Genomic DNA, 21,305 nt, shown 5'->3' with positions numbered 1-21,305 from the left:
CCCTGATCTGTATTTAGTAGATTGCCTGATTTTAAGTTGATCTCTTTCTAGAATTACTGTGATCAGAGAGAGTTTTCCTTTTGAACTTTGATCCTCTCATGTTTTATCAAATTTCTGATAGATTCTTTTACACCTTTAGATCTTTTTCCTAGTTTGTGCAAAAATTTAATAATTATGTCTTTACCCAGTTTAGAAGCTAATATGGGACCAATAATTTTTAAAATAAAATTTTGGAGCCAGAGTATTCTTTTAAATCAAATAGTACTGTGGATGGTAACTTAGTGAAAATTCTCTGTTACCATTAAACCATAAAAAAAAACTGTCATTGATTGAATTTGGAAATTAATGATAAACTATATGATATATATAATGATATAATGATAAAATTGATCATGAAAATTAGTATCACAGGGAAGAATATTCTTTCATTAAAAGTAAGAAAGTAGAGCTGATTTTCAGTTTTATGGTATAATTTAGGCCCTGTTGATAAATGTCTTGTGTTGTTTGGCATAGCACTGTCCATCCAAACTTTCACACTTTAAAGTTTTGCTGAGAAACTGTCCTTGGGATTCATTCTGGTGATGAATTAAGTCTTTCTAGTCCTTTGAACAGAGGTAGAAAAAACGTGTTATTTGTTGAAACTGGTAGGTGATGGTATGGGGGAGCAGCTTGTATTACATGAAATGTGTTTAATGCTGATTCATACTTTGACTGCCCTGATTTGCAACCTATTATTATTCACTACTATTGTTTCTATTAATATTCATTAGAAACATTAGTGAGAAATTGAGAAGAGTCACATATTTTGTAATGCTTTGGAATATGTTGGATTTTAAAACATAATGAATCTCTAATGCCTATTATTTGAAGTTATGTTTTATGTTTGTGGTGGTAAGCACCTTTGTAGAAGTTTCTAAATCCTCAGGCTTGTTGTTATAAGTTCTCAACATTTGATTCTAATTTGAAGGTTTAGAATCTGATAAACTGTTTCACCTTAGAATTTTTAAAAGCATAGACTTTGAGGTCTTGCTTTTAGAATTTGCTTCTTTCTCTTTTAAGATTCTTAACTAATGAACCAATGTGGTTTGATTTTCTTTAAACAGGTGATGATGTAAAATCTAAAGATTATATTGTTGCGCTACAGCACCCTGTGACCACTGACATTAAGCATTCCATAAAAATGTTTGAATTGACATTGGATGCACTTATCTCATTTAACAAGCGGACCCTAGTTCTGTTTCCAAATATTGATGCAGGTAACTGAAATGAAAATGAAATTATGTCACCTATCATTTCAAATTTTATGTTTCTATTACCTCTTTTGATTTTCCTTCCTATTCTGCTCATGATTGAAGGCCACTCTATTCGGAAATGCATTCCAGTTTTCAGAGTATCACCAATTATGCTGTAGGTTGAAGAGTTTGTGATGTTTTTATCAAGTCTAACAGAAACTTAATAGGAAAGAAATAAATGTAAAAAAATGGTCTTTCCAATCTCCACTTTAGTCTCATGTTTAGTCTCTTCCCTCCAGTTTCCACCAAGAAAAAGCAATAACCAAGAGACATAAACCTGGACGCTGAAGTGAAGGAGTAACCCTTGGAAAGCAGAGATCCCACTGGCTGCAGTAAAATAGCCATTATTGTTATATCTTGCTCTCTTTCTTATTTTTGTTAGTTATACCTTAAGCAATATAGATTTGGAGTCTCCAACCAGTTTATCCTCAAACCCGACCCGGTTGATCCCTACTGGTGGACAGTTCTATGGTGCTAGTGAGACCTTGGGCAAGTTAATGGGGATATGACATATAAGTGAGAAATGTCAGAACAGGACACTACAAAGGGAAATTTCCAATTACTGATTATTGTTTGCTGACACTACTTGATGCTGAGCTGTTAAGTTTTTTTCTGTAAAGGAGGCAGGACTCCTTCCCTGCAATGCCAAGTCACCATGTTACTCTGAAAGAATCCCACTTTTGAATAATCCCTTGAATAATCTTTTCTGATAGGGGAAAGAAAGTAGGGTGTTAATTGAAAAAAAAATCTAAGAACTCCTAACCCAGATTTCATTCAGGTAATGTATCAGTATTTCAAAAACTTTCACATTTATTCTTTTCTAATCCTTTAAATTTTTGTATAAATATTCGTAATGTAATTGTCTATCTCTCTTGTTCAGTTTCACTGTCAGCTATATTCTGCTTGTAATACACTTTCCTGATTGTATGCAATTTAGTATTAGAGACATTTTTCCCATATGAAAATTGTTAAAGGGTCCCAGGAATATCTATATCATGCCTGCCATTTGCTCCTTTTCCCCATGGAGTTTTTGATGAGATATATGTAGGGAACAATAGTGAAATAAGATTAAAAGCATTAGTTTATCCTTATATAGCTTAGTGCCCAGCTCCCCAGTCTAGGACTGGTGGCATGTGGTATAGGATTAAGGCCAGTGAGGATCCTTCACCTGAATCTAAATCCAAATCTTGGATTAATAGTACCTTCTGGCTTGCCACATGCTACAATAACCATAGGTGATGACCAGCATGCTCTGGCAAGATTAGATATAGAGAAAAGTGGCAAGGCCTGCCCCAAGGAGGCAGACCCTGACTCCATTTACTGCCACATAGAGAAAGTTAAAAAGAGAGAGAACACATGCGTGTGCATCTTCTGTTAACTGGTGCAGCTCATACCCACCGGTGAGCACGGAGCGGTCCTCGTCGTGCCTCATAACAAATCTGATTAGCAACATTTCCTCCCTTGGAGAAGAATAACTGGGAAAAGGGTAAGTAGAGAGGCAAGCACAGAGGCATTAAATATTGTCTTCCCCTCATCCTTGTTTAAAAAGTATGTTAAATCATGCATTTAAAATAAAATATCAGACACAATATCAAAATCTGTTTGTGTTTTCTAGGGGTTTAGTCCACATAAGTCGGAGTGCTATCCAGTTGAGCTGTGGTTAGTGTAAATGTGAGCATAGCTGAGGCAGAGGCTCTCCGATCAGCTTCTCTTGTAGGAACTCTCAGCTTAAGAGATAGAAACCACTGACCTGTCTCTAACCTTTTCATTGTTTTAAAAAGTAAAGGTTTTTACTGAGGTATTAATGAAAGGTATTTGGTTTGCTGAGTTCTCTGAGAAATTCCAGCTCCTGCTGTTTGCATTGAAACAGAGAGCTGGCTAGACATTTGAGATACTCATCATTCATGAAAAGATGAGTAATTAAAATTGCTGTTTCCCTAATAACCAGTGTAAGTTAATAGGGAGATTTCTTTAAGTGGGGCTTAGTAAAGTTAAAAAAACACAAAACAATGAAAATGGTTTCTTTATCTCATAAATTTAACAATTGGTTCTTTTCATTTTCACAGGGAGCAAAGAGATGGTTCGAGTGATGCGGAAGAAGGGCATTGAGCATCATCCCAATTTTCGGGCAGTTAAACATGTCCCATTTGACCAGTTTATACAATTGGTTGCTCATGCTGGGTGTATGATTGGGAACAGCAGCTGTGGGGTGCGAGAGGTTGGAGCTTTTGGTACACCGGTGATCAATCTGGGAACACGTCAGATTGGAAGAGAAACAGGTATTTACCTTTGCTTATATTTCAGCTGATGAAGCTTTATACATATGTATGAGTTATTGTAAGGCATGCATGTATCAGTGCTGGGTATACATATTTATGAACAAGTGAGTGAATGAGGTTAATGATTAATCGTAGTCTAAAGTCTATAAATAGCCCATAAATAGCACACTGATTTTACCAAACTCTTTAGAGCTCTGCCTACATTTTTATTGTCTTTGTAACATCAGTTAGAACTAAGAGCTTCTTAATTGTGGTTTTTGGTGACTGTGTTTAAAAGAGAATGTTGTTGAATGTGTTAGTAGTATATGAGTGCTCATGTTTCATTGTCTTGGTCTAGGAGAGAATCCCTTCGTCAGTATTTTAGAGCATGGCAATTCTAAGTAAGGTGCCCCTTTAATATCTAAAGTATAAGTAGGATTATTATTAAAGAGTTTCCTAACTGAGCTAGATCCTGTTATTAACATTAGTCCAAGTTCTAATCCTATCTATATTCAAGTATGTATGTGTAGTTAATGGAAAAAAGTATGTAGTTAATCGAAAAAGAACTGGACTAGAACCAAGGAGATTAGTTCCTGCTTTGCTCTCTCCTTTTCTTCATAATTGCCACCCTAACTTTTTCCATTATCTTTAGACCTTCTTCCTTTCTCATTTCCAGCATATTATTTTGCTTCCCACTTCACAGAAAAAAATAGAAGCCATTAGATGGAAAGTCTTTCAACTTCATTCATTAAGAACATATTTAGTAAGCATACACTATGTGCTAGGAACTAGAATTTGGCAGAAAACTAGGCAAACTGGAACTGAGCTCTCATGTAACTTATATTCTAGTGGGAGATGATATAAATGATAGACAAACAGAAAACAAATAGAAAAATATCAGGATCTCTGTGTGCTGTGCAGATTTTAACACGGGGTAATGAGATAACTGGGTAACTACATTGGATTGGGTAGTCACAGAAGGCCTCTTTGAGGAGGTGACACTTAAGCTAAGATCTGAATGACAAGGAGTCAGCTATATGGGAGGATCAGGGGGAATTGGAGGGAATAGCCGAGTATGAAGGCCCTAAGATGGGGAAAAGCTTGAAATATTTAAGAAACAGAAGGGCCAGTGTGGCTAAGGAGTGGGCAAGAGGAAGAGTGATACAAGATGATATTCGAGAAGAAGGCAGGCCTTTGTAAGCCAGGATAACAGTTTGGAGTCTTTCCTAAGTATGATGGGAAGCCATTTAAGAGAGGGAATGGCATGATCTGATAAGATCACTCTGGTTGCTGTGGAGAGTGGAATGTGGTAGGGAAGAGTGGAAGCATGGATACAAGTTAAGGGGCTGTTTCAGCTATTCAGATGAGAGATGATAGTGGTTTCAGTTAAGTGGTATTATTAGAGATGGAGAAAAGTTAGATGGATTTGGGGTATGTTTTAGGACATGCTGATGCCAGGAGTAGGAGGACAAAGGAAAAAAGGAATCAATAATAACTCCTAGATTTTTGGATTGAGGAACAGGTTTGGGAGAGGGTAGAATTAAGAGTTCTCTATGGTCAAGTTAAGTTTGAGATGCCTGTTAGATATCAGAGTGAAAATGGCAAGTAAGCAGCTAGACAGTTCCAGAGACTTAGAGTTAGAATATAAATTTGAGAGTTATTGGCATATAGATGGCGTGTTGTTAGGATATCACTTAGCTGCTACAACAAAGAGATCATAAATAATACTGGCTTAAATAAATTATATGTTCTTTCTTTCTCACTGGTTGGCTGTCTGGAGCTGGTATAGCAGCTCCTCAATCATCAGAGATGTAGCCTCCATCTACCTTGTTTATGGCTGCGCCAGCTCTTGCCATGAAGTCTACATATTAGCCAATAGAAAGGAAGAAAGAGGAAGATGCCTTTCCCTTTAAGTGCATGACCTGAAAGTTGCAAATATTTCTTTCCTATATCCCATCAGAACTTAGTTACATGGTCACATCTAGCTGCAAGGGAAGCTGAGGAATATATAGTCTATCTGGGTGATCAGGTACTCAGCTAAAAATTCTATTACTAGCATAGAGAAAGAATATAGAGGACTAGTGGCACTCTGTGTTATGGATGGTATTTAAAACCAAGAGACTAAATGGGGGAGAAGATTTAAATAGGGAAGATATTGGACTCGAGGACCAATCTCTAGAACCTGTCACCATTTAGAGTTCTGGTGAAGAGGGAAGAGACAGCAAGGAAAACTAAAAAGGAACTGCCAGTGAGGTCAGAGAAAAGCTAGGAGAGGGTGATATTAAAAGCCAAGAAAAGAGAGTTTCAAGAAGGGGGTATTGAATGCTGCTGAGGGTTCAAGTTTGATGTGAACAGGGAATTGACACTGGATTGGGCAGCCTGGCCTTTGTCAAAAGCAGCCTCTGTGTTTTCTGCTACCACATTTATAAATGCACATGCCCAGCCCTTCTTTCCTTCTCACCTTCTTTACAGTGGAGAGGATTCCTTGGGCCTGTCCATTGCTCATTCTTCTCTCTGTGTTCTGGATCCCCACCCTTCCTGCCTTCCCAGGGACCTCACTCCATCAGTCATCTTTTCTCTTGCAAGTATCTCTAGCCTCCTCATCATTTAAACATACCTCGGTCTTTTCACTTCTTTGAAACAAAACAATACAAAACGACCCTGCCTTAACCACTCACCTTTCTCCAGCTACCACCCTTCTGGTCCTCTCCTCCTTTTAGCCAAGCCTGTTGAGAAACATAGGCCATTTTTGGTGTGTTTACTCCCTCACATTGGTTAGAAAATGTATAGCTTGATATGATGGGAAGAAAGTGACTGACCAACTGACTAACTGACCAGCTGATTCAGTGACTGGCTGAGCAGGTGGAAAGCAAAGCAGGCTGGAAGAGAGTAGATTTGATAAATGATGAGAGGAGTGGCAAGTGGATGATAGATCAATCCCCCTTATTTCAATAAGCAAACAAGAAATTGATTTATTCTCTTTGGGAATAAAGGACCCTAGTGCCCTTTAGTGTTTGCTCTATGGGACTCTTGCCAAGAGTGCTTTAAAAGGTATAAAGTAGAAAAGTTGATGTCTCACTAATAGACGAAAGCTCACATTTGAAGTCCCTTAGGTTTCAGGGCTAATTATGCGCACAACACACTGCTAATTTCTTCATTCTTTGTATATCCCCATTTCTAAATCATTGTAATATATTACTGGATTTACCTAGGGGAGAATGTTCTTCATGTCCGGGATGCTGACACCCAAGACAAAATATTGCAAGCGCTGCACCTTCAATTTGGTAAACAATACCCTTGGTGAGTATCAAACCCTTTTTTGGGTGATTTAAAAGGGAAACTGCCTTGGGTATCATTTTAAAGTTGTGCTCACTGGCTAATCATCCTAACAGAGCTCTCAGTCTCAATGTCCAGGGCCCCCTCACCACTGGTGAGACAGGGCTTGCTAATACCGCATCAGTTAATGCATATAGAACTTACGCTAAGAAGTACTTCTTTAGCCTAAATTGAATTTCTGTAAGTATTAGAAAGTAATGTAATTGATTTTCTTTAAATATAGTCTAGTTCAGCATTTTACTTAATTCGTACTTCTCTGTATTTGAATATCATTTTTGAAAATAATTTTGTTTTCCCAGAGATGTAAAGATAAAAGCTAAAACAGCAAAAGAAAAATTTTTTCCACTGCCTCAAACCGTGTTGTAGTCTTAAATTGGCTTAATAAAGATAATGTCTTTCTGATGATATAGGCATTTTATTAATGGTATCTCAGGCTGGAAACTGTTATATTTCAGTCAACTAGGAGAACTAGGCATTGCATTGGTAAGGTGTGGATACTTAATTACTTTGTTGCTGAAGAGATCCAGATGTTATTTTAAAAGGACGAAGCACTATTTTTTTTTACCTGAAGTCTCAGATTCCATTAATACCATGTTCTCAACATAATTTAAGATGTATGGTAGCAGCATTTAATTTACCCTTTTTGTATACTGCAGTTCAAAGATATATGGGGATGGGAATGCTGTTCCCAGGATTTTAAAGTTTCTCAAATCTATTGATCTTCAAGAGCCACTACAAAAGAAATTCTGCTTTCCGCCTGTGAAAGAGAATATCTCTCAAGATATTGACCATATTCTTGAAACACTAAGTGCCTTGGCTGTTGATCTGGGTGGGACGAACCTCCGAGTTGCAATAGTCAGCATGAAGGTAAAATAAATCCTAAGCACTAACTTCATAAGCCATATAAGTAATTAAATTTAAAAAAAAAAGTATGCTTGGAAGGTAGGACTAGAAATACACACAAGAGCTTGTAAATCATTTGCCCATAATATTGATTCTGGGATCTTTTACAATGTTTGTCTCACCACTTTCTTAATCACTAAAATTACAAAGAAGTAAGTTCAATGAATCCAGGGTAATATTGCCTCAAGACTTGAGCTGACGATAGAGAGACCCCCTTCGGCACCTGAGATGGCTTTTGTCATGCAGGAGACCTGTACTCCTGTACTTGGTAACAACTTGGAGCATGGAATATGCTGATTAGTTGAGGGTGTCTGCATATGGTAAAGGTAATCGCACCTCCTTTAGGACATAGTAAGTTGTACTGGTTCTTCATTTTGCATTTTTGAAATTCTCTTCTTTACTGAGTAAAGTACAGGTTATCTATTAACCAAACCATCACTACAGGTTGACAGAGGTTGAGCGCCTTCATAAAAATACTAAATGGTCCACCTTAAAATGATCTCTAATGACTTAATGAGGAAGGATAAACCTGCCACAAAATTATTTAAAGTATTTCAGGAATCCATGAAAAATAATGTATTTTAAACATAACGCTGTAGGAAATTTGTTACTATAAGACTATTAGGTGAAATAAGGGAAAACAAAACAAAACATGATTTTCTCAAGAAAAGCTGAAAGGCCTCCTTTATAAATACTCTTTAAGTATTAATAGAAAAACATTTTCTTAACATAAAGATCATCTATTCCATATCAATGGCCAATATCCTTTGTAATGGTGAAATTCTAGAGGCATTCCTATTAAATAGAAAATAAGAAAAAGAGAAGGACATTTTCTGCAACATTATTTGACATAATTCTGGAAGTTATGAAAGTAATAAAGCAAGGAACAGCAAAAAGGGAGATTGTGGACAGAGAAAATAAAAATATTTTATACAGACAATATGAATAAACCAAAAAGCTTGTAGAATTAAAAAGACAATATTGTGATAAATATATAAATACTATCTTCTACTTATATGAAATTGTAGGCGAAGATTTTTTTCCTCTAAGTGAGTGGCTGTCAACTCTGATCACACATTTGCATTACCTGGAAACTTAAAAAATAAAAACAGGTGCTTGGATCTCACCCCGGACTAATTAAATCTGAATCTCTGGGGGGTGGGGGCCAGGCATTAATAAGTGTTAAAAGCTGCCCATGTGATTCTGATGCCCAGTGAAGGTTGAGAAGCACTATTTTAGATTTATTTTTAATGGCAGTCATTAGTGATATCTTTAACCCTTGTATTTGATGTATAAAAATCCATTAATAACCAGAGAATATAATGGAAAAAGAGATCCTATTCAGAATAATAACAAAAATTCCTAAGAATAACCTAAATCAGAAAACTATGTGATTTACATAAGAAAATTATAAAACTTTACTGTAAAACATAAAGCCTTGAAAAAATATCTTGGATGGACTATTTTTAAAATGTCAGCACTTTCCAAATTGAATTATAAGTTTATCATAATTCTAGTCAAAATTTTAATGGGATTTTTAAAAAGTTTAAATAAGTGTTCTAAACCAATGGGATTTTTTTTAAAGTTTAACAACATTATTCTGAAACTTACTTAAAATAATATATAAGTGAGAAAAACAAAGAAAAAAAAATTAAAACAAGATAGGGAAGACTATCCCTGTGTGGTATTAAAACATAGATAAAGCACAGTATTTTAGACTGTGCAGTACTTGTGCCCAGCATGGACTGAATAAATAGGGTATCCATACCATTGCTGGCTTCAGTTACTAGAGCTGATTAAAACTCAGCTACTTGGGATATCTATTTAGTTGCCTAAGTTTTTAGAAAGAAAATTCTGTCAACCTGAAAGGAAAGAATATGACTTTGAACTGGATTCAGGTTAGCCAACATCCACCTTAAGCATAGGAGAGGGAGCCATCCGGTTGGCTGTGGAGTTGCCGATGCTGTGATAGCCATGTGCCAAGATGGCTTCCCTTGGAAACTACTTGTGCTTATTCTGGGGCCAGCCAAAGCCAGACAGTGGCTCCCTCCCTATCGGTCATCTAAATCTGCAGTAGTGTCTGCAGCAATGTCTGATTTATCATGAAAAAGGTCAAAAGATTCATGATATGCTCTTTAGCTAAGACCACTGAGAAGGACTTGTTTTTCCTCTTTTAGGGCGAAATAGTTAAGAAGTATACACAGTTCAATCCTAAAACCTATGAAGAGAGGATTAATTTAATTCTACAGATGTGTGTGGAAGCTGCAGCAGAGGCTGTAAAACTGAACTGCAGAATTTTGGGAGTAGGTGAGATATGAATTACAGGTCTAAGAAATTTCATCTTAATGTACAAAGTATACTATGTTCTGATGCAGGACTGAACATCAAGTCATTGTTGGCCCTGTGTATACATGGCGCCAGGTCCTGTCTGTGGGCCCGAAGCATGTGGACTGCCTGGAAACATTATAGGGGAAGCACTGGTGTACTATATGCCTGTGGGGAGTTACAGCCTTAGATCAGAACTGCCTCATGTTTCCTTGCAGTCCTTGGGTAATGTTTGTCTTAGGAGATCTTGGGTGAATTAATTTGTGTTCTCAGCCAAGAAAGCTGGCACACTTTCCTAAAATTGCTAACCCGAAATATTTTGTTTGTGGTTGAGTTTAGGCATTTCCACGGGTGGCCGTGTAAATCCTCGGGAAGGAATTGTGCTACATTCTACCAAACTGATCCAAGAATGGAATTCTGTGGACCTCAGGACTCCCCTGTCTGACACTTTGCATCTCCCAGTGTGGGTAGACAATGATGGCAATTGTGCTGCCCTGGCAGAAAGGAAATTTGGCCAAGGAAAGGGATTGGAAAACTTTGTGACACTCATCACTGGTACAGGTAAGAGAATAAGAGAGAAGTTTGCTTCAGGAGCAAGAATGGTAGAGTCGGGATAAGTTGTTCCTTCCTATTCAGCCTTATGATTTCTTGTTGGAAAAGTATTGAAGTTTAGCATCCTCTTGAGATCAGTGCAGCATAGTGGTTAAGAGCCCAGGCTTTGAAGAAAGTTGAACTTGAGTGTGAATCCTCGCTCTGCTACTTAGCTAGCTCCATGACTTTGGGAGTAGTACTTAACCACTCATCCTTAGTTTCCTCATCTGTAAAATGGGGATTACAATAATACTTCTTACAGTGTGGGAAAATCATTATTCACTAGCAAAGATAATAGGTACTTTTATCCATTAAGTGGTTAAGGTTAAGGTGAAAAGCTCTTTGCTCAGCATATTAAATGCATTATTTAGTTTAATCCTCATTCTCCTAAAGTAGATTTAAATTTATGAAAACATTTTTTATTGAAAAAAAATTTACGATTTTAACCATTTGAAAACGGACAGTTCAGTGGGTTTTGGTATATTTACAATATTGTGCAACCATCACACTATGAATTCCAGAACATTTTCATCATCCCAAAAGAAACCCTGTACCCATTAAGAAATTAATCCCCAGCTCCTGGCAACCTCTAATTTTCTGTCTCTATGAGTTTGCCTATTCTGGACATTTCATATAAATGGAATACAATATGTGGCTTTTTGTGTCTGACTTCTGTTACTTTGCACAGTGTTTTCAAGGTTGATTCATATTGTAGCATGTATCAGTACTCCATTCCTTTTTAGGTCTTAATAATATTCCATTGTATGGATATAACACGTTTTCTTTATCCATTCATTTGGGGTGCTTCCACTTTTTGCTATTATGAATAATGCTGCTATGAACATTAATGTACAAAGTTTTGTATGAACATATGTTTTCATTTCTTTTGGGTATATACCTTGGGGTGGAATTGCTAGATCATGTGGTGACTATGTTTAATCACTTGAGGAATTGCCAAACTGCTTTCCAAAGCAGCTGCATTATTTAAAAATCCCATTAGCAGTGTTCGAGGGTTCCAGTTTTTCCATATCCTCACCAACACTTGTCATTTTCCATTTTCGTTTGTTTTAGTTCTAGCCGTTCTCATGGGTGAGAAGTAATATTTCATTGTGGGTTGTATGTTTGATTTGTATTTTCCTAATGACTAATGATGTTGAGCAGCACTCTTCCTGAACAGTGGGGCTGAAGGCCCACCCTTTCCAAGCTCCAGGACACTCACCCTTTCCACACACATGGGTGGACCTGCTTTCTTGGCCTGAGAAGATGTCTTCTATCCAGACCTCAGTTTCCATGGTTCTGCCCTTGAAGTGATTTTTCCTTCAATCTGTCCCTTTTCTGTCCTTTTTAGTCCAGACTGGCAGTGGTTCCATTCATACAAATCTTGCAAAAAACTTGTTGGTTTTGCATATATTATGCAGGGGTCCAAACCATCAGACAAAAGGACTTTCCATAGATCTTTTCTGGGTAACTGTATTTCCAATTCTGACTTGCTCTGAAATGGTTGGCTAGATCCATGCTCAGTTAAACCCTCACGTGGAGCACTGGTCTCTGGCGACTTATTTTCCAGAAGCCTGATCAGAGTTTTCTAAACCATTGATTTCTGGTTTCTTTGTGCCTAGGAGTTCAGTTCTCAGCTTATCCCTTTTCTCTCACATTTTACTATAAGCTGCAAGGAGAGACCAGGTTGCACTTTCCACACTTAGCTTGGAAATCTCAACTAGATATCTAAGCTCATTGCTTTTTTTTAAAATTCAATTTTATTGAGATATATTCACATACCATACAGTCATTCCTGGAGTACAATATAATCATCATTATATAGTTGTGTATTCATCACCACATTCAATTTTGAACATTTTCATTACCATACACAAAAAAGAATAAGAATAAAAGTTAAAGTGGAAAAGAACACCTAAAAAGCTCATCACTTTTAAGTTCTCCGTTCCATCCAACATCAGAACTCAATTTTGCCAAGTTCTCTGCCATTTTAAAACAAGGATAGCCTTTCTTCCAGTTTCCAATAACACATGCATCATTTCCATCTGAGTCCTCATGAGAAGTACCTTTAGCATCCATATTTCTACCAATAGTCTCTTCAAAGCAATCCAGGCATTTTTTTCTATCAAGCACCTCACTGGTCTTCCAGCCTATACCCATTACCCAATTCCAAAGCCATTCCTATACTTTCGTTATTTGCAATAGCAGCACCCTGCTCTCATGGTACCAAAATCTGTTTTAGTTTCCTAGGCTGCTTAATGCAAATTACTGTGAAATGGTTTGATTTAAACAATGGAAATTTATTCCCTTACAGTTAGAATTCAGGAAAATATCCAAATCAAGGCATCATCAAGGCGATGCTTTCTTCCCAAAGACTGGCTGCTGGCAGTCCTTCACTCCTCTGCCACATGGCAACATCTCCTGGTCTCTCCCTTCTCTTTCTGGGTTTCGTGGCTTTCTTTCTCTTTGTCTTGCTTCCATTTATAAAGGACTCCAGTACTAGGATTAAGACCAACCTGATTGAGGTGGGTCACACCTTAACTGAAGTAGCCTCATCAAAAGGTCCTACTTACAATGGGTTCTAAACCACAGAAATGGATTTACCTTAAGAACATGTTTTTCTAGGGTATAAACAGCTCCAAACCACCAAAATGATGGAGTCCTTGATGCACAAAAGATTTTAATTTTGATAAAGTCCCATTTATCTATTTTTTGTTTTGTTGCTCATGCTTTTGAGGTAAAGCCTAAGAAACCATTGCCTAACATATGGTCCTGAAGATGCTTCCCTAATGTTTCCTTCTAGGAATTTTATAGTTTGCTTATTATATTTAGGTCTTTGATCCCTTTTGAGGTAATTTTTGTATATGGTATGAAGTAGGGGGTCCATCTTCATTCTTTTGAATATGGACATCTAGTTTTCCCAGCACTATTTGTAGAAGAGACTATTCTGTCCCTATTGTGTTGACCTGGCACTTTTGTCAAAAATCATTTGGCCATAAATGCTAGGGCTGATTTCTGAGGTCTCAGTGTGATTCCATTGGTCTATATGTCTGTTCTTGTGCCAGTACCATGCTATTTTGACTTACTGTAGCTTGGTAATAAGTTTTAAAATTGGGGAGTGTGTGTTTTCCAACTTCGTTCTTTTTCAAGATGGCGTTGGATATCCAAGGCCCCTTACTCTTCCATATAAATATGATGATTGGCTTTTCTGTTGTTGCAGAGAAGGCTGTTGGAACTTTTATTGGCATTGCATTGAATCTATAAAATGCTTTGGGTAGAACAGATGTCTTACCAATATTTGGTGTTCCAACCCATGAATGCAGAATGTCCTTCCATTTAGTTAGGTCTTCCTTGTTTTTTTTGTTTGTTTGTTTTTAAAGCAACGTTTTGTAGTTTTCATGTATGCATCCTTTATGTCCATGGTTAAATTTATTCCTAAATACTTGATTTTTTAATTGCTATTGTAAATGGAATTTATTTCTTGATTTCCTCTTCAGATTGTTCATTACTAGTCTATAGAAACACTATTGATTTTAGTGTGTTGATCTTGTACCCCACCACATTGATGAATTTGTTAATTAACTCTAGTAGCTTTTTTGTTCACTTTTTCAGGACTTTCTCCATATAGGATCATGTTATCTGCAAATAGGGAAAGTTTTACTTCTTCCTTTCAATTTGGATGCCTTTTATTTCTTTTTCTTGCCTGATTGCTCTGGCTAGAACTCCCAGTACAATGTTAAATAATAGTGGTGACAGTGGGCATCCTTGTTTTGTTCCTGTCTTAGAGGGAAAGCTTTCAGTCTTTCACCATTGAGTGTGAAGTTAGCTGTGGGTTTTCCATATATGTCTTTTATCATGTCAAGGAAGTTTCCTTCTATCCTAGAATTCCTAATTTTCTAAGTGTTTTGTCATTTTTTATTATTATTATTATTTTATCAAGAAGGGGTGCTGGATTTGGCCAAATAGCTTTTGTGCATCAAGATGATCATTTCTGTTTTTTTTCTTTGTTTTTTTAATGTGTTGTGTTATAGTAGTTGATTTTCTTATGTTGAACCACCCTTGCATACCTGGGATAAATCCCACCTGATCATGGTATATAATTCTTTTAATATGCAGTTGATTCCCATGATTGAGGGTTATCTCCAGGCGCTGTGCTTGCATGGCTGACTGGGATCTTACTGTCTTGGAAAAGGCTTTGGTGCAGAAAGTAGAAAGATGGGCAGCATGTGCTTGAGGTGGAAATGCTGTCAACACAAGGCGAGTCTGAGCTTGCACTGAACTATCCACCATAGCTGTGATTGAAATTAGAGTGAGCCAAGCAGATGTGAGTTGGCTAAAAAGATTTCCATTCCAAATGATCCCAAATAACACTTTGGCATTTAGTAGGTAAGCTTTAACTATTTAGAAAAACACATTTTATAGAGCTTCACATTCCAAAGGTATGCTTAATAGATGAGGAATTGCCATATTATATTTTTCTATATCAGGTGAACAGCCATGACAATTTCTGTTTCACTGTAGGAATTGGTGGTGGAATCATCCATCAGCATGAACTGATCCATGGAAGCTCCTTCTGTGCTGCAGAACTTGGCCACCTCATTGTGTCTTTGAATGGACCTGATTGTTCATGTGGAAGCCATGGGTGTATTGAAGCATATGCCTCTGGAATGGCCTTGCAGAGGGAAGCAAAAAAACTACATGATGGTTGGTTTCTCTTTCCTAAGGAGTTAAATAGCCAAATGGTAGATAAATACTTCAAAATAGAAATTCTGAGGAGAGCTGAACACTGAAGCCAGAGCTTTTAAAACCCTTTTACCACCTAGAGGAAAGGCTAGGCTTTCTCATGCCAATGCTGCAGCGTCCTTGTTCCTGACCCACATTTACACTCTTCCTCTTCAGGAGAGGAGGTGACGGGGGGGCAGGTCTTGGGCTCCAAGAAAGCAGGAATGAGTTTTTTTTCATCTTTGTTTTCTCAGCCCCTAGTACAGAGTAGGCACTTAATACATGTTTTAATGAAGGAATAAATGGATGAACATGTTACATTGTTAAACCATGAGAGATATATTTGAATCAAAGCTGTTTCTGGACATGTTATGAAAATCAGGACAGTTTCGTCTAATACAAGAGTCAGTTAACAACATTATAGTGTGTCAAGTGCAATGAGAAAAATTGCTAAGGAATGTAAATTTATAAGGACACCAGAGTTCCCTCGCTGCACTCTCCATACAGGACAGGGAGATGTTAGGGTGCTGTCTTGGAGACTGAGAGTCAGAGGATGAGTAAAATTAGCCTGGCAAGTTTGTATGGCTAAGGGAGCTCCCTCCAGCCTGGGAAACCGTGGTGGTACACATAAAGGGCCAGGCAGGGTACAGAGTGGCAAGGAGTAAGTAGCACTAGCAGGTAATAGAGAAGCACTGAAAAATTTCAGCGGAAGGACGTGGTCAAATCTGAATTTCAGATTCTTCACTAAAGTGTAACTTTGTGTTTTTTTTGTGGGGAAATGATAGTTGAATGGAGGATGGCTTTAAGTGGGACTGTCCTAGAGGCACTTCCAGTTTTCTGGTTGGACAACTCAAGGTTGGGAATTGAAGAAGAGGAACAGGTTTAGGCAGAAGATAATGGTTGGTGCCAAGTGGAAATGGTTGGTGCCAAGTGGAAATGCCTAGGGGACTTTTGCTCAGGAGAAATGACTGGGCTTCAGATAGGGATTTGAGATCAGCCTTGGGGTGGAAGGTTAAACCTATGAATAAAACCGAGGGAGTGAGTCAAAAGGTAGAGTTAAAGATGGAATCCTGAAAAACATCAACATAAGAGGGGCAGGGAGACAGATGAGGGGAAAACGAGTAAAGTGCAATGACAGAAGCTAAGATGGGAGAGTATTTCAAGGAGGGAGTAGTCAGTACTGTCAAGTATTGTAAGAAAATCAGAAATATTCATTGGATTTGGCCACGGGACATCTGAATCCCTTAAAACTGTTTCTCAGTTGTTTCTTTCATTATCACCCTCATAAGGAGCCTGGTTAGCCTTTTCTTCCTAATTATGCCCCCCCCCAATGGATTTTTAAAAGCACATCTGTGCTTTATACATAAAAAGAATAAGTTTTGTTTTGTTTTGTGCCCAAGAAGCAATTTTTGTCCTTGGAGGCAAATGTATGCCTTAAAGAAAGAAGTTCCAGTCAAGTAGTGGGAGCAGAAGCCTAACTACACTGAAGTAGATGGGAAGAGTGCCTTGAGGATATGGAATTCATGAGTACACGCTGATGGAAAGCAGACAGCGGGGATGAAAGCAAAGGTTGTGAGAATGCAAGAGAGAAAGGGTGGTATAGTCCTGTCCTTGTGTTCCAGAGCCCAGACAGGGAGGCTATCTTGGACAGGAGAGGGAAAGGAGGAGCAGACATGCAAACAAAGATGGGTTCATAGGTAGAGGGCAGAAGAGTAAGGGAATCCCTGCCTGGTGTCCTCCTTTATCTGAGAGGTAAGAAGTGTGTGTGTTGGATGGGGTGTTTTGAGGGGAAGTGGGTAGAAGGTTTGAGAAAGTGGTGAAGGTTTAGAAGAGCAGCAAGGGAGAATGAGAGGGCAGGGCAGCCTTTGAGAGCCCGAGGAGGATAGGTGTCTAGGTAGCAGTCTTCATGACTGGGGAATTTTCTCCTACCAGAGCCCAAGTGTAACAGCAGATTAGAAAGGTAGATTGATCTGGGTTGGTGACTGGTAGAGTGAGTGTGACAGAAAGACAAGGACTATAGATAACAACAGAAGTACCTACTGTTTATTGAGCATTTACTCTGGTTAGCACTTAACCAAGTAGTTTATGTCCATTATCTCATGCAATCCTTAAAACAATTCTGCAAGGGTAGGTATTTTTACTCCCAATCTTATAAAAAGGAAAAGAGACACATGTAAAGGTTAAGTGGACAGAGTCATGAAGCTAATCATGGCAGCACAGGGCTACACTGTCATAAAATGTGGGACAGTGGCAAGTCCTGTAACACTGCATTTGGGATGGATGAGGAAGGAGGTGAATGGAAGACAAATATGATAATTTGAGGAAAAAGAACAGTTTAAGGACTGTTTGTGTATTGGAAGTGAGAAGTGAAGGAGCAGAAGGGTAGGTCAGGGTTGAGGATGTTCGAGTTAGGGAAATTCTGGATTCGATAGAACTAGGTAGCAAGAGGACAGCAATGTATATGGATGTTTGAGACTGAGAAAAGTCTTTGCCACTGTGAAAAGAAAACTTTGTCTTCCTACTTGGGGTCTTGCTGCCCAGAGGCAGCCCTGTAAGCTTGGCCTCCCCACAGGGCTGCCCACAGCTCGTTAATGACTGCTTCACCTTCTCACCTCTGCTCAAACAGAAGATCTGCTGTTGGTGGAAGGGATGTCAGTGCCAAAGGAGGAAGCCGTGGGTGCGCTCCACCTCATTCAAGCTGCAAAACTTGGCAATGCCAAGGCCCAGAGCATCTTACGAACAGGTGAGTATGTGGCTCTGGGCAGCTCTGGTGCAGGGTGGGCCTCACACATCCCAGGGTTCCCGCTAGGCTGGAAAATACCCAGCTTCCCAGGGGACCAATGCTCTGGAATGTCTGATCAGAGACATTTTTCCTACTTAGAGAGAAAAAGGGAGTTACATTCAAGGTATTTGGCAGCATTGCCTTTTTAAACAGGTTTTGTGTTTTGTTTTATAATTTTGAAAACAATACTTATTTTATAGGAAATTTAGAGAAATACGGAAGAGTAATAAGAAAGTATCACTTAGTGTTTTACCAAAGATATCCACTGTTAACATTTCCTTCCAGTCTTTCTATTCATTTTTTTATGTAGTTGAAATCACATAATATAGTATATATACATATACAACTCTATACATTGCTTTTTTCCACTTCAAAGTATAACATGATTTTTTCATATTAAGAATAAATCATGAACTGTATAAAAATGTAGCTTATGAGGGGTGACAATGTGATTGGGAAAGCCATTATGGACCACACTCCCCTTTGTTCAGTGCATGGATAGATGAGTAGAAAAATGGGAGCAAAAAAAAAAAAGGGCACCCAGTGATCTTTTTTACTTCAATTGTTCTTTTTCACTTTAATTTTTATGCTTATTATTTTTGTGTGTGTGGTAATGAAAATGTTCAAAAGTTAATTTTGGTGATGAACGCACAATAAAATGGTACTGTGAACAACTGAATGTACGCTTTGACTGCATGGTATGTGACTATATCTCAATAAAAATGAATTAAAAATAATAAATCATGAACAGCTTTTAAAATCCTGCTTCCCCTTACCTAATGTGAGTGTACTTAACCACTCCTGGCTGCTGTCTGTTTTCCATTTTCCTCTGTGGTGTTTTTTGATTTGACTCTTTCCCTGAAACTTAATTTTTGTTTTTCTGTAGCTGGAACAGCTTTGGGTATTGGGGTTGTGAACATCCTCCACACTATGAATCCTTCCCTTGTGATCCTCTCCGGAGTCCTAGCCAGTCACTACATACACGTTGTCAAGGATGTCATCCGCCAGCAAGCCTTGTCCTCAGTTCAGGACGTGGACGTGGTGGTTTCGGATTTGGTTGAGCCTGCCCTGCTTGGTGCGGCCAGCATGGTCCTGGACTACACAACTCGCAGGATCTACTAGGCATCCCAGGAGAGAGACTCCACAGCTTCTTTGTGAAATCAAGTTCTTGTGTTTTTGATGAACATTTTTAAAAAAGCAAATCTGGAATTTAATTGCAGGTGACTTTGGCAGAAAAATGGTACTTTAATGTTTTGTTGCCTCTTCCAAAGTCACTTTTCTGAATCCACATTTTTGTAGATGCTGCTCTTTCTGACTTTTTCCTAATAGGGATAATTTCAGATCAAACCTTGTAAGTACCAGTCACAATTCTCTGTGCCAAAAACCGCTACAATAGTGATGAGGAAGCCTTAGAAATCTGCTTACTGGATGTACTGCTCAGACCTGCAGGCCTTGCTTGGAATGTGAACTTGACAGTGGAGTTTGGGTTGATACTCCTTACCCCTCAAACCCCAAACTTGGATCAGAAAGAGGGGTCAGGGGACAGAAGGAAATCTTACCATGGAAAGGCTTGAGTAATTTTTTTGTAATGCTTTATTAAGGTATTTTTACAGTGTACAATTTGATAAGCTTTGACATATATATACACCTGTGAAATAATCACATCAAGAGATCAGACTCATCTGTCAACTCCCCCTCCCTCCCGTGCAAATGTCATTTGTTGAAAGATGTTATTTGGTATTACTCGAGCAGAATTCGTAGACTTTACACCAGGGATCTGTACTATTGTCTTTGGTGACCCTGTCTTATCTTCTTAGGGGTGGGTGAAAACCCACTGGGATTTACAGCCTCTGCAAGGAGATTTACCCTAAAAGGATCTTTGCTATTGGCAAGCAGATGCCTTTCTCCCCAAAAGAATTTCATACTATGTTGAAAAATCACCTTAGATTTATTAAGTGCCTACTGTGTGCCAGGCTCTGAACTAGGGTGCTTCATATACTTTATTCTAAATTCTCATAACCCATAAGGTAGATAGTTTAATGCCCATTTTATAGAGCCAAAAATCAAAGGCTTAGTGTGTTTAAGTGTTGTGGCTAGTGAGTTTTAGAGACAGGATTTGACTCTGATCCATGTGTGCTTTTTTCTGCTAAGCCACACAAGCTCTTATTTCAAAAACACTTTCAAAATGCAAATTTATTCTGATGTATTCCAGGCTACCAAAAGCTTTAATGAGAATACTTCACTTGCAAATGACTTGATTCATCTTCGACCCTGTCGGCTGTGAATTTAAGCAAATTATTTCTCTCTGCTATAGAAATTATGCCACCACAGTATTTGGTCTAGCAACATTACAGGTTTTTATGGGTACATTTAGATTATCTAAAAAACCATATGCTTGTTTCCAGATTGTTTATTTTAGGGAAACTTGAGGGTTTCCACATTGTATTGCTTCAGCATTAATATATAAAATAAACTGAAGGAATCAATATTGCACTTGAGCTGCCTTCCTTCTTGGTGGGTTAATGTGAAAAATAGGTTGGTTGATTCTTAAGAGCTCTACCAACCCTTAAATAATTTATCTCTAGGTCCTGGTGATTCATGTTGAAACATTCCACAGTAACTCCCGAGAAGAAAGCTAGTCTGCTCAGCCACCACTGTCTGGGATTAAGATCTTGTACTGTGAAGGGCACCTGTCATTCCTTGGTGAAATCTACGATTGCTCTAGACACTCAACAGTTGCATTGCTAGCAGGTTTCATACCAAATATTTGAAAGGATGGTTCTGAATCTAAAACCACATCTTGTTTTTATTAAATATGTGGAAAGGCTAATATATTCCAGCATAAATTATTATATGGTTAAATAATCACATCTTAATTTATTTTAATGTATTATTGTACTGTTCTGAGCCAAATTCTAAAGAAAAAATAAATACATTTCTTTGGGAAATCCTAACACTTGTATTTTGTTTTGCTCTTAACTCACTAGCTAAAAAACATTTCCCTTCTCAGAAGAGATTTATGTTGTTTTTGCTTTTTGAAGGTTACAACTTTCTTTAAAGCATCTAGTATTATTTTCTTAACAAAAAAAATCTTTGATT

At 38.0% G+C, this 21,305-nt stretch overlaps 1 protein-coding gene across 4 annotated transcripts in view; it reads left to right on the top strand.

Moving 5' to 3' along the window:
• Positions 1-21,160, top strand: part of GNE (glucosamine (UDP-N-acetyl)-2-epimerase/N-acetylmannosamine kinase) — a 51,348-nt gene extending 30,188 nt beyond the window's left edge. For 3 of the 4 annotated variants that reach the window (XM_037851057.1, XM_037851059.1, XM_037851058.1), the window contains 9 exons: positions 1,104-1,256; positions 3,359-3,571; positions 6,763-6,850; positions 7,543-7,753; positions 9,967-10,096; positions 10,454-10,675; positions 15,224-15,406; positions 18,051-18,167; positions 19,093-21,160. In XM_037851057.1, the coding sequence (XP_037706985.1) occupies positions 1,104-1,256; positions 3,359-3,571; positions 6,763-6,850; positions 7,543-7,753; positions 9,967-10,096; positions 10,454-10,675; positions 15,224-15,406; positions 18,051-18,167; positions 19,093-19,328 (1,553 nt within the window). In that variant the 3' untranslated portion in view covers positions 19,329-21,160. Of the gene's footprint in view, positions 1-1,103; positions 1,257-3,358; positions 3,572-6,762; positions 6,851-7,542; positions 7,754-9,966; positions 10,097-10,453; positions 10,676-15,223; positions 15,407-17,996; positions 18,168-19,092 lie in introns of all 4 variants that reach the window. The other variant, XR_005219101.1, reaches the window with a different exon arrangement.
• Positions 21,161-21,305: the final 145 nt, after the last annotated feature.

Source organism: Choloepus didactylus, chromosome 10, assembly GCF_015220235.1.
Source record: "Choloepus didactylus isolate mChoDid1 chromosome 10, mChoDid1.pri, whole genome shotgun sequence".
Taxonomy (NCBI): domain Eukaryota; kingdom Metazoa; phylum Chordata; class Mammalia; order Pilosa; family Megalonychidae; genus Choloepus; species Choloepus didactylus.
This window is presented reverse-complemented; position numbering and strand designations above follow the sequence as displayed.